General features: G+C 42.7%; 1 protein-coding gene across 1 annotated transcript in view; it reads right to left on the bottom strand.

The window, feature by feature from the left end:
* The window catches only part of AOX1 (aldehyde oxidase 1), a 129,356-nt gene that overhangs the window by 115,887 nt on the left and 1,003 nt on the right, over positions 1-12,466 (bottom strand). Inside the window, exons 2-5 of the mRNA XM_006889140.1 lie at positions 9,528-9,585; positions 6,934-7,030; positions 5,523-5,631; positions 2,512-2,638 (exon numbers count right to left, since the gene is read on the bottom strand). Coding sequence (XP_006889202.1) covers positions 2,512-2,638; positions 5,523-5,631; positions 6,934-7,030; positions 9,528-9,585 — 391 coding nt within the window. The remainder of the gene's footprint in view (positions 1-2,511; positions 2,639-5,522; positions 5,632-6,933; positions 7,031-9,527; positions 9,586-12,466) is intronic.

The raw sequence follows: 12,466 nt of genomic DNA, 5'->3' as shown, positions 1-12,466 counted from the left end.
TGTATCAGCAGCCAGGAAATCAAAAGATGAATTGCTCTGGGAAAATCTGCTGTCAGGGACCTCTCCAGAGTACAGAAGACAAATGATGTCAGTCTGGAGACTAAGTTGCACCTGATCCAGGCCATGATCTCTATAACTTGTGATGCATTAGAAAGCTGGACAATTACTAGGAATGATAGAAGGGTAATTGATTACTTTGAGTCGTAGTGCTGGAGAAGAGTACTGAACATACCATAGACTGCTAGGAGGTCAAACAGGTTCATCCTAAAGAGGTTGAAACCAGGCTACTCCTTAGAGGCAAGGATTCTGAGGCTTCATCTGACATACTTTGGGCAAATTATAAGGAGTGACCAGTTTGTGGCTACTTTATAGACAGCTACAGGGCATCCTGACTGGAGCTGGGAAGATGTTGGGGTGGAGAGGAACGTTATGCTTGGGAGAGTAGAGGGACAGTGCAAAAGCGGAAGAGCCTTAAAGAGATGGATTGATTCAGTGACTGGGGTAATGAGGATAGGTATGTCAGAGACAATAAGGTTGGCACAGGGCAAAGCAGGGTTTAGAGCTGTAGTACATAGGGTTGCTATGAGTCACAAGTGACTCAACAGCACATAACAAAAACAACATCAAAATACTTGAGAGCAATGATGTCAGCTTGAAGACTAAGGTGTGCCTGATTTGTTCCTCTCAATCACTTGCTATGCATCAGAGGGATGGACAATGAATAAGGATGAGAGAAGAATTGATGTTTTCGAGTTTTGGAGACTATTAAATAAGAAGTGGTTTTGGAGAAGAATATTAAATATCTTAAAGGAACAAATAGATATGTCTTGGAGAAAGTGCAGCCAGAGTGCTCTTTGGAAGCAAAAATGGCAAAGTTTTGTCTTTCATACTTTGGACATAAAGCTAGGTGAGGCAATTCATTAGAGAGGGACATCATACTTGGAAAGATGGAGAGTCAGTGAAACAGAGGAAGACCCCCAAGGGGATGGATTGACACAGTGACTGCAGCAATGGGCTCAAGGGTGTTAGAGATAATGAGGATGGCACAGGATAGGGCAGAATTCAAGGCTGTTCTTAATAGGGTGGCTATCCCCAACTTGACAGCACCTAGCAACTACAGCAATCTAAAGTGTATTATGGACAGCTTGTCAGTATTGTTTCTAAGTTTCTTTTGGGTCACTGCATCCAAATCCTTAGGAGTGAAGTGAGGGAAGAAGGATTGTTAAAAATTAAGATTTAAAAAAAAAAAAAGATTTCTAGTCCTACTCCAATTCTGCTGAAGCATAATGTCTGGAGTGAGCCCCAGGTCAGCATTTAATAGAGCTGAAGGTAATTCTTTTGTTACTTGAGAATCACAAGTTTCCAAGGATGAAGACATGCCAAGAATCACTGTGGAAGAACTCACCTGAAAAGGCTTTTCAGAGAAGCCAAAATTTGAAGGACAAACAAACAATAGCTTGGCAGAGAAGAAAGGAGTTTGGCTTTGGGCTCACAAGCTGCTCAGCAAAATTCTGATGTGGGAACGTGACAGGAGTTGGGAGTTGCTAAGGAGAGTGGCCTGCAGGGAGTTTGGCAAGACGCAAGCTTAGTGAGATCAGTTTTGGGGCTTCTCTGTATACCTGGTTGAGGAGATTAGGTTTTTTTTTTTTTCTATAATTATATTTTATTAATTTTCATAAACATTTACAGAGATTTTGGGCTTCCACTCATTCATTGTTGCACTATTGGAGATTAGGTTTTAAGGACAAGGAACCATTGAAGAACCTCAAGAAGAGGAAGGACTTAAGGAAGCCTAGGATTTCAGATAAAACAACCTGATTTTCTGTATTGGGGCAAAGAGGGAGCAAAGTGCTGGCAGAACAGAAGAATGTACTATGCCTGGACAGCTATCAGTATTTGATCTAAGAAATCAACCAAACCAGCTCCTGTTGAGACAATTCCAAAATCCTAGTGATCGGCTGTCTACCAAAAGGCTGGTGGTTCAAACCCACCAGTTGCTCCTTGTGTGGAGAATGTAAGAACATATTTCCATGAAATGTGAGTCTTGGAAACTCTCTAGGACTCATTCTAGAGAATTGCTATAAGGATTAATCAATCTTAGAATTTGTGTATAACTTGTTTAGAGATTATTGGCATCTGAAATTATGGTTTGTTGATGTTACCAAAGTTCTTTGCATATGGTCTCTTTCTTAAGTAACTTGAACATGCTGTGAATTTTTAAAGCATTCTTTTGATATGGAAGGGGCCTTAATGGGGAAGTCAAGAAAGTCACTGGATAGAGATGTGGGTTACAAAGGGTAGGTGATGTAGCCCAAGTGCCACATATCATCCCTGCGAAGGCTGTTCCACACATGTTGTCTGACCACCAGGGGCATTCTCTGCTCCAGGGTCTGCTCCAGGAACTGTGGCTACTTTACAAACAGAGGGGGATTCTGACTGGGGCTGGGAAGATGTTGGGGTGGAGTGGGGCAGAGTTGAGTAGGCAGTAAGCTTTTTCTGTGTCGGACTCACCCCCAAGGGCTTCCATGAGCTGCTCCTCTGAGGGCTCTGGGTGATTCCTCAGGAGCGTGTACATGGACATCACCATCCCAGGGGTGCAGAATCCACACTGGGTGCCATGGCTCTTGGCGATCCTCTCCTGGAAGAGCAAAGGCATGATCACAGTCTCTGTCTTCCTGCTGCCACCAACACCTCATGAGGGCCCGTGCTCTCTCATGGAGGAATTCATTTCCTGAGCAAACGTACCGCTCCCTTCGACTAGAGTCTGCCAATGCCTCTTTTTCATTAGACTGGAAGAAGTGACTTAGATACCATGATCTGTCATTGCGGTGACTTTTGAAACCCATTAAGGTTTGAAAGTCAAGTCCTTTTCCTTGAGAATTATTACTATGCTCTTTTCTGAGGAAAAAGGATTCTTTAAAAATAATTAATTGTAAGGAAGCAGAAGTTCCAAAAAATTTTTCTTGATCAACTCCATTCTTTTTTTTATTCATTGCAAATACATTAAAAAATTATTATTAATTTCAATGAAAATTTACAGAGAATTTGGATTTCCATTCATTCATTGTTGCACTTTCCCCCCCTTCCATCCCTCCCCCCTAGTACACTACCCTCTTGGAAAAGTAAAAGAAAAATTCTTTCATTGTTTTACAATCCCTCCCCCCAGGTCCACTCCACTATGAAGCCTTCGTTTTGGACTCCTATCATGACAAAAATACCTAATCACATATCCCTTTTAAACAGTTTTCTCCCTCATCTGTTTCAGTGCAGTATACATTATTGAACCCATCTTTCTCAGTCTTCCCCCAACCCCAAGGTCAGTCCTGTTTTACAACAGTGGCACCATGCAGTATTTGTCCTTTTGTGACTGAGATACTTCACTCAGCATAATGTCCCCCAGGATCACCTATTTTGAATAATATTGCATGAGTTCCTTGTTTTTCAATGCAGTGTAGTATCCATTCGTTTGTTGATGGACACTTAGGTTGTTTTCAACTCCTTGCTATTGTGAACAAAGCCACGATAAACATGGGTGTGCATATATCTGCTTGGATGTCAGTTATGGTCTCTTTGGTGTATATTCCCAGTAGTGGAGTTGCTGGGTCAAATGGTATCTCTATTTGCAACTTTTTGAGAAAGCGCCATACCACCTTCCACAGTGGTTGCACCATTTTATACTCCCACCAACAGTGAATAAGGGTTCCAGGTTCTCCACAACTTTGCCAGCATTTATTGCTTGCTGTTCTGTTAAATTTTGCTGTTCTGACTGGGGTGAGATGATATCTCATAGTTGTTTTGAATCAACTCCATTCTTGCACAGCTGAGTACTGATCAAAAGGCTTACCTTTTTGGATGATCTAAGACTGTAAGTGTGTTGATCTCCCTTTATTCTTTAAATATTTCTGTGTTGGCTCTAATTGCTTTTTTTTTTTAAATTAAAGATTTTTTCCCTTGTTGTGTACCATCAAGTCAGATCTAAATGGCACAAAAGGAGATTGTCCATTCTTTTCCAGCGGATTCAAACTGCGTACCCTCAGGATTATAACACAGCTTCTTGCCACTAAGGCCACCAGAGCTCCCTATGAGCTCTTCTTACAAAGGTTCAAGACTTCGGTCTGTGCCTAGATCTTGGCTAACGTGTAGTTCATAAACAAGTAGTATGGTTTCTACATGAGAACTTGTTAAAAGTACAAAATTTCAGGTGCCTACCTCAAATCTGCTGACTCAATTTGCGTCTTTAACAAGTTCCCCCAGAAGTTTGAGCAGCCTTATTTCATAGAATGTAAGATATGAAATCACAAGATTCAGGTTTCTTGACCCTTATATGAGCATTTTCTCTGATTTCCTGCTCCACAGATTCTGCTGGGTCTAGACCTTCTGGGCGTCACCTGCCTTGAAGGACTCATAATGGTGATCATTCTGTTTCAAAGATTCTCCCAGCCCCTATAGCAGCACCAGGGAGTATTGATATATCCTCTGCAGTGTATGCCACGCAAATCAAACCAAGCTTACTATCACTGAGTTGGTTCTGACCTTCCGTCAGATTTCAAAGGATGCTGTCAATATTTAGTGGAAAAGACTGCCTCATTTCTTCCATGGAGTGACTAACCTTTTGATTAGTAATCCACAACACCACCAGAACTCACTTAATGTTACAGTACTCTCAAAATTAAGCGTCTGCATTCTGACTTCAAGGTACGATTTGGGGAGATGATTGCTTTGGTTAAGTCAGTTTTTGATTCCCCTCACTTTTCTTCTCTCTCCAAATTCTGATTTTATTCTGAACAGCTCCATGCAGGAGCTGTTTTTTTAATTTCAATAAAATTTATTGAAACCATAATGAACCCATTTTGGTGATATTTTGACCCTACCTGAATAGTCTGTGTGTTCCAGGAAATGGTAAATAATCTGGTTCATCCTAGACACGGTTTTATGATCTGACCCAGGGTTTAGTTGATAATTAAAACAAATTGTGCTAGAAAATGGCCCCATGACCTTGAAACTATTGTGACTATCCCCAGCTGGCCGGTGTAGCATGGATAAACACCCTAGTCTTCTATTTGTTCTGTGTTGATGTTCCATTGAGCCTCAATTGGCTTTCACCAAAATGCACATTTTAAATAAATGATATTTTCCACACACTCTGTTGTGTTGCTTCTGGACTTCATAGTGAGTTTGAACCTTTCAGGTGAGGTGAATTTTTATCCTGTTGGCCAGACACATTATGTTCTGTGTGTCATATCCTTTGTATATGATCTGTTAGACAATAACCTGATATATATTAATATGTTTATAAGTCTGATTATCATTCAAGTAGAAAAAGTAAAAAATAAGATGATAAAAAGATTCATACACATCCCCAAGTTTCTCTGAAATCACTTAACAGATCCTGCTACCTTGCCAATATGCACCCAGAGCTTTGACTTACCTGGCTGCAAGTTAGAAGCCTCAGGTAGCACAATAAACACTACATTAATTCAAAAGATGAAGGGAAGAAGTGAGAATTTAGGGTTTGCTCTTACCTGAACGGGGTGAATCCTAGTTTTGATGCTTCCAACGCCTTCCACAGTGGTGACAGCAGTTCCATGCAGTGAGCAGATGGGCACCAGGCAGGCAGTGACTGAGAAGTGTCTTTACATGAGAAGCACAAGAGAAATCAAGGTCAGTAATACAGCTCTGCCATCTGGGAGATTAGGAAACAAGGCATGCAGTAGAAAACTCAGAGCAGCCCATCACAATGAGAGGAGTGGGTTCTGAAGGAGGGGCAGGGAGGAAATGTTGAGAGTCTCCTCTGCTGACTGTAATGTCTTTAAGAATTACAGATCAACCACAAGGAATCCTAAGGTGCTCTGGTGGCCTAGTGGTAAGGAATTTGGCTACCAATCCAAAGCCAGGTAGTTTGAATCCACCAGTGGCTCCATGAAAGAAAGATAGGCAATCGCCAATGACTGTTATGAGTCATTTCCTATCTGGTGGAACAAAACAAAAACAACAGCAAGGAATCCAGGCATGGTGAACATCAGAAAACATTTTCAAGCTCAGAACAGATGCACTTGGGGGCAACAGAAGTGGACTTTTCCCCCTAGTACTGTGGTTGAACAGCTGGCACTCATTGGGATCCCCTGACAGCTAAAAGGACATATTACCTTTTAGGAATTTCTATGTCATCTCTATGGGATTTTATTTTTACCTTAAACTCCAACACACTCCCCCCCCCCCGGCTCAATTTAAGCCTTCTGAGAAGGTGTTCATTGGCCTACATTTTAAGCTCTCTCTTGATTTCTTGGGCCAAAAGAATTGGGAGAAGCACAAGGTCTGAAACCTGACCCGTAGTTAAAGAATAAAATCACAGCTGTTCTGATCAACAAGGCCACCTGGCCTAGCGCAGCAGTAGAGAAAACATGGTTTCAGAGTCACAAAACATGGATTTAAGCTTTATTCTACAGCTTATTAGCTGTATGACCTTGAACAAGACATTTTATCGCTTTGAACCTCAATTTCCTCCTCTGTCACATGAAGTATGGAGCTAAATTGAGGTTTCTTAATCTGATGTGCATACATGGGCATCCAGAGGCCCAGGATCCCCTGAAACTGTGCACAAAGTGTAACTCATTTGTGTTTTCTGAGCTGATGGCTCATAGAATTTATTAGATTTCCTGAGGGCCTAGGGGGTCTGGTAGACTAGTGGTAAGAAACTGCATTGCAGACCGAAAGGCATATGATTTGAATCCACCAGCTATGACAAGGGAGAAAGATGGGCAATCTCCTCCCGCGTGGTTTACTGCCTCTGAAAACCTGTTGGAGGGTCAACTCTGAGTGTTTCCAACTTGGGGGCACACAACAACAATAAGATTCAGCCACGGTGCAAACCAGCATCCTTGAAAATACACAGAAAAGGCCACCTTTGTGCTTGCGGGCTCTCAGGAAGGATACCTTATCTTCTTGGATGACGGGTCGTGCCTGGACACCATCACAGTACATGCCCCACAGCCTCCTCTTCCACAGGCATACTTGGTTCCGGTGAGGCGTACTGAAAGGAAGTAGTCAAGGAAAATGTGCAAAGGTGGACAGAGCTATCTTTAGGATTCACAACTAAGGAAGGTTTTGTTGTGAAGGAGAGATGAAGGTCTAAGAAGTCAACTATCTATTGCTGTTGTTGTTATTAGTGAAACTTGTCCTCTCCTGACATGGTCAAACCCATTGTTACAGTCACTGTGTCGATCCATCTTCTTGAGGATCTTTCTATCTTTTCTCTGGGCTCAGTAAAGGTCACACCATATTTTATTAAGGAGGCTCTGGTGACCTAGTCTGTAGGGAGTTACCCTGCCAACTCCGAAACAGCACCTGTTTGGCTATTAAACCCCCCCCCCCCCAGTGGCTCTGAGAAGAAAGAGAAGCAATCTCCTTGCATGTGATGTACAGCCTCTGAAACTCCTTGGGAGTCAGCTATGAGTGATTCTGACTCAGTGGCAATAAGTGTGGAAATGAATATTTTATTAAATGGTGTGAGGCATGAGGCATGAGGCATGAGGCATAGTAACTACTCCCTGCCTTTTTTCTTTCTTGAAAAAAGGGGACAGCAATACCTACCTTCTCTTCACAGGCTTGTTAGAAGTATCTTATGACACCACATCAGAAAGCTCTGAAATATTTTTTATCATTATGATGCTGTCGGGTGCTTGCCATCAAGTTGATTTCAACTCGTGGTGACCCCAAGCATGTAGAGTAGAACACTATCGGTTTTCCAAGGCCTTTAAAAGAATAAATTCTGCTCTTGTTACTCACTTATTTTTCCCTTAAAGCCAGAATATTTGTTCATCTAAATTAAAAAGCATAACTACTCTGATAAGAACACTTACCAGAGTAATGAGTCAATGAGGAGAGTGGGTTGGGTGGTGACTCTGTCCAGCAACATTTTAGATGTTCAAGTCAGAAGTAACTCATAGCTGGGTTTTCAGAACTGCAAATTGCACAGGATGAGATTACTCATCTTTTTCTTGCAGAGCAGCGGGTGGATTTGAACAGCTTGCATTTGGGTTGGTAGTGTAACTTCTTACCGCTAAGCCACCAGAGCTCTTCTTGTTATGGGTTGTTGAGTTGACTATGATTCATAGCAACCCTATGAACAACCTATCCCGTGCCATCCTTATGATCTCCAACAGGCTCAAGCCAATTCTTAAAGTCACCAGATCAATACATTCTTGATAAATGCCTTCCTCTCTTTCTCTGGCCCTCTACCTTTCCAGTAAAGGGCCTTTTCCCCATTTATATCACTGACAACTTCAATATTTTATTTGTCTATACAACAACAGGTAAAAGGAAAGCCTGTTAACATAACTGGGAGCTCTGGTGGCCTAGTGGCAAGAAGCGGTTCAAATCCACCAGCTGCTCTGTGAGAGAAGGATGGGCAATCTCTTCCCATGTAATTAACTGCCTCTGAAAACCCAGCAGAGGGTCAGCGGTGGGTCGGTTCCGACTCCATGGTACACGCCAACCACCACCATAATGTTGCCTATTGGTCCAGTGGTAGGAATTCTGTCTTCTTGATGCTGAGATGTAAAACGTATTGAAGGTTCTAGTCATACATCCTCTGCAGTAAGTGCCTTAAGCAAGCCTTAATCAGAAAGAATGATGATCATCTTATTTTTCAAGAGAAGCTAGAAGTCTGGATTTTAAAAATAGAAAATGTCTGGATTTTTAAACATAAAAAATGAAAGAAAACAAACTCATGTGGACTTGTAAGCAGGAGTTTTAGTAGTGTTGTGGTTCAAGTACTTGGCTACTAACCAGAAGATGACTAGTTTGAATCCACCAGACTCTCTATGGGGTAAAGATAAGGCAATCCTCTTCTGTAAGTTACAGCCTTGGAAAACCTTTGGGGCAGTTCTACTCTGTCCTGTAGAGTTGCTCTAAGTCGGAATTGACTAGATGGCAGTAAGTTTCATTTGGTTTGGGCTTTCAAACAAAACTTGTTCAGCAGTGAACTCTAACAAATTGTTATTTCAGTTATTTGTTTATGTTGTCTTCTCTGAGTCATCCATTAAATTTACTATTTGTAGTGTGTTTACCATAATGGAAAAAACCCTGTATTTCAGAATGTAAAATGGCAGGGAAGCTGTTGTGTATGAAGATAGATGTAGGAGAAAGAAAGACTTTCTATGGTAAAGGCTGTCACGGAATCTAGAGAACTTGGTTTCCCTTAAGGGCAGGGCATGTGCAACACAACCCTCTGTTACACAACAGCTACAGAGGGGGTTGGTCACCCCCGTGGGAATACTAGTGTTGAAGTAAAGAGCTTAGTTTACATTTCACTCAATGCTAAATCAAGCTATGAGAAACTTTGTCCTCTCCTTAAGTGTCTCATTAGCCTAATATGCTTAAAACCATTGCCAAAAGGAAATAAGGAGAAAAGGTTAAGGGAACTAGCTGTTTGGGGTGTGGAGGGATTTGATTAGTTCCTGTAATTACAGCTGGTCTAAGTTTTTAAGCAAACATAGACAAAGCCAAGATTTTGACAAAAAGGATCCAATTCTTTCGCAGGAAGGTTAGGAGAGTCACTTCTGGGTCTGCATCCCTCTCGATCACCTGTGTTGGCGAGAGCAAAGAGGTTACTGGGGCGGTCTGTTTGACTTAGAGACTGTGGTTCAACATGAGACCCTGTGCTTTTATGCTCTAGAGGCAGCCGGTGTTGACACACCTTTATGGAGCGGGAGTCACACAAAGCAAATGTGGCAACAATGCTCTCCTGGGATGCTACACTAAAGATCGGTGCTTTGCAGCCACCAGCTATCCATGGGAGAAAGATGTTAGTTTCTGTAAACAATTACAGCCTTTGGATCTATGGAAGTGCAGTTCTAGTTTGTCTGTAAGGCCGCTATGAGTTAGAATGAAGTTGGTGGCCATAGGTTTGGTTTTCTCTAGGAAAATCTTAAAACTGATGGCAAGTGAGGAAGGTGTGGAAGTTGCTGTCACCTTATTGTGGTTCCAGAACTGACCCATTAACACAATGTCCCAGCTCCACACCGATTGTTCCTCCAGTTGGAGACTTCCTCCCTCTCTCTCTCACCTTGGAAAGTGGTGGCTCAACATTCAAGAGCCTTATTTGTGGCTTCTTTTGCCATTGCCTATTTTGGTTGTTTTCCTTGACTTTGTCTTAAGGTGTCCTGCAAACACCTCTAGACATTCCTTCTGTTATATCAGAGAAAGGAAGAGATAGTGGGCTAATTTTCCCTTTCTTTCCAGAAGAAAGACAGTCTTTTCTAGATCTCAGAAAGGAAAAGAAGCATAGAAAGATGAGCTATTAAAATTCAACTGCCTTCTGGATCTCTACCAAAAAACCAACCCAACCAATTGCTGTTGAGTTATTCCCACTCAGTGACCCTACAAGATAAAGCAGGCCTGTCCCACAGGATTTCCAAGATGGTAAATCTTTACAGAAGCAAACTGCCACATCTTTCTCTTGTGGAGCAGCTAGTGGGTTCAAACCACTGACCTTTTGGTTAGCACTGTGCTGCCAGGGCTCCCTCTCTGAATCTCTGTTGTTGTTGTTGTTGTTAGATGCCACACTATTTGCATCTCTTACAGTGACCCTAAATGCAACAGAACAAACCCCTGTCCGATTCCGTGTCATCTCCATGATCTTCCCTGTGCTCAACTCCATCCCTGTGCTCACTGTGTCAGCACGTCTTATTGAGGGTCTGCCTCTCCTTTGCTGACCGGACACTTTCTCAAACATCGTGTCCTTTTCCAGGGACTGGTCACTCTTGCTAACATGCTCAAACTATGTGCGATGAAAGTTCTCACTACCCTCGCTTTTGAAGAGTTCTCCGGCTGCCTTTCTTGCAAGGCAGATTTGTTTGGATCTCTGCTCCTCATAGCTGCTCCGTTGAGTCGTTGCATTTATGCGTCTCTGAAAATGGGTTTTCAGAGGCTGTAAATTACATGGGAGGAGGTTATTTCCCACCTTTTCATCAAGAACCAGCTGATGGATTTAAACTGCCTTCCTCTGGGTTGACAGCTTTACACTCTTTTTGAAAGAAAAAGCTCTCTTCTGCCTGTCTTTCCTCCTATCCCATGCTTCTAAAAAAGTGTTGACTTAGTGTGAAACACAATAAACAAAAAGTGCTCACTGAGACTGGGGCTGGATAATATATTCAAAATGTTAGTTGACTTCTGCCTTCCACACATACATTGTTTTCAACTCCTAAAATTATGACTTGTCTTGACTGCTACTTCTTCATTCTGGGTTCCTGACTCAGGAAATGATGTGGAGCAGAATGGAGCATAAAGAGTCACTTCTGGCTTTTGAGTCCTCAAAGCCTCGGGCCAAAGGAGTGAACAGTAAGGACTCAGCTCACAAACAGTAGCTTCCGGAGACTGCGTGCTGGCTGTTGGTCATGGAGACTGGACAAGAGAGTTAGGAGGGAGAGTGTGGGGATGGGTATGGCCAAACCCTAGTTAGATTAACATGCTCCGAGAACTAAGGGGTCTTGAAGGGGAGGTGGCAAGGTCCCAGTGAAGACGTGCATCCTGGGAGCAGCAGAATGTTTCCTTGAGAGGCAAATAGAGACTCCTGATCAAAGGGGCCCTAGTGAAGAAAACTGAAGGTTCAATGGTAGTTTGAGAGAGAAGGTGGCATGTAGTGTGATGCCAGGAGAAAACAGTAATGAAAAAACCGTGTCTCCAGCCCCCTCCCATCACAGCAACTGGGGTCACATTTCAATTAATCCTGTATTATGAGGACTTGACAGGAACACTAAGTTGACTGACATAAAAAAAAAATACACAAGAGAAAGATGCGACAGTCTGCTTCTGTAGTGTTTACAGCCTTGGCAACCCTATGAGGCAGTTACACTCCAACTTTCAAGGTTCCTGGGCGTCGGATTGACTTGCCAGCAATGGGCTTGATTTTTAAAAAAAAATAGGTAAACAGAGCTCCATTTCTCATCTATCTAAATTTGAGGATATGTTACTGGATAAAGTACTTTGCAGGCATTGGACCCCGTAATAAGTGCCCTTGGGAAAGTCTGCTGTTAGGGACCTCTCCAAAGTACTGAAGAGCAATGGTGTCTCTCTGGAGACTAAGGTGCGTCTGATACAGGCCATGGTCTTCGCAGTCACTTGTTATGCATCAGAGAGTTGGACAATGACCAGGGAGGATAGAAGGAGAATTGATGCCTTTGAGCTGTGGTGCTGGAGAAGAGTACTGAGAATACCATGGACTGCTAGGAAAACAAACAGATTTGTCCTGGAAAGGGTTAAACTGGCTGACTCCTTCGAGGCAAGGATTCTGAGGCTCCGTCAAGCATACTTTGGACATGTTGTGAGGAGAGACCAGTCCTTGGAGAAGGACATCATGCTTGGGAGGGTGGAGAGACAGCGCAGGAGGGGAAGGCCCTCTATGAGGTAGATTGATTCAGTGACTGGGATAATGGGGATGGGAGTGTCAGAGACAGTGCGATTGGCA

The sequence above is a fragment of the Elephantulus edwardii genome, unplaced genomic scaffold, assembly GCF_000299155.1.
Source record: "Elephantulus edwardii isolate Elephantulus edwardi_28Jun2011 unplaced genomic scaffold, EleEdw1.0 scaffold00075, whole genome shotgun sequence".
NCBI classification, from domain to species: domain Eukaryota; kingdom Metazoa; phylum Chordata; class Mammalia; order Macroscelidea; family Macroscelididae; genus Elephantulus; species Elephantulus edwardii.
Note: the sequence above shows the minus strand (reverse complement) of the source record. Positions and strands in the feature narration are given on the sequence as shown.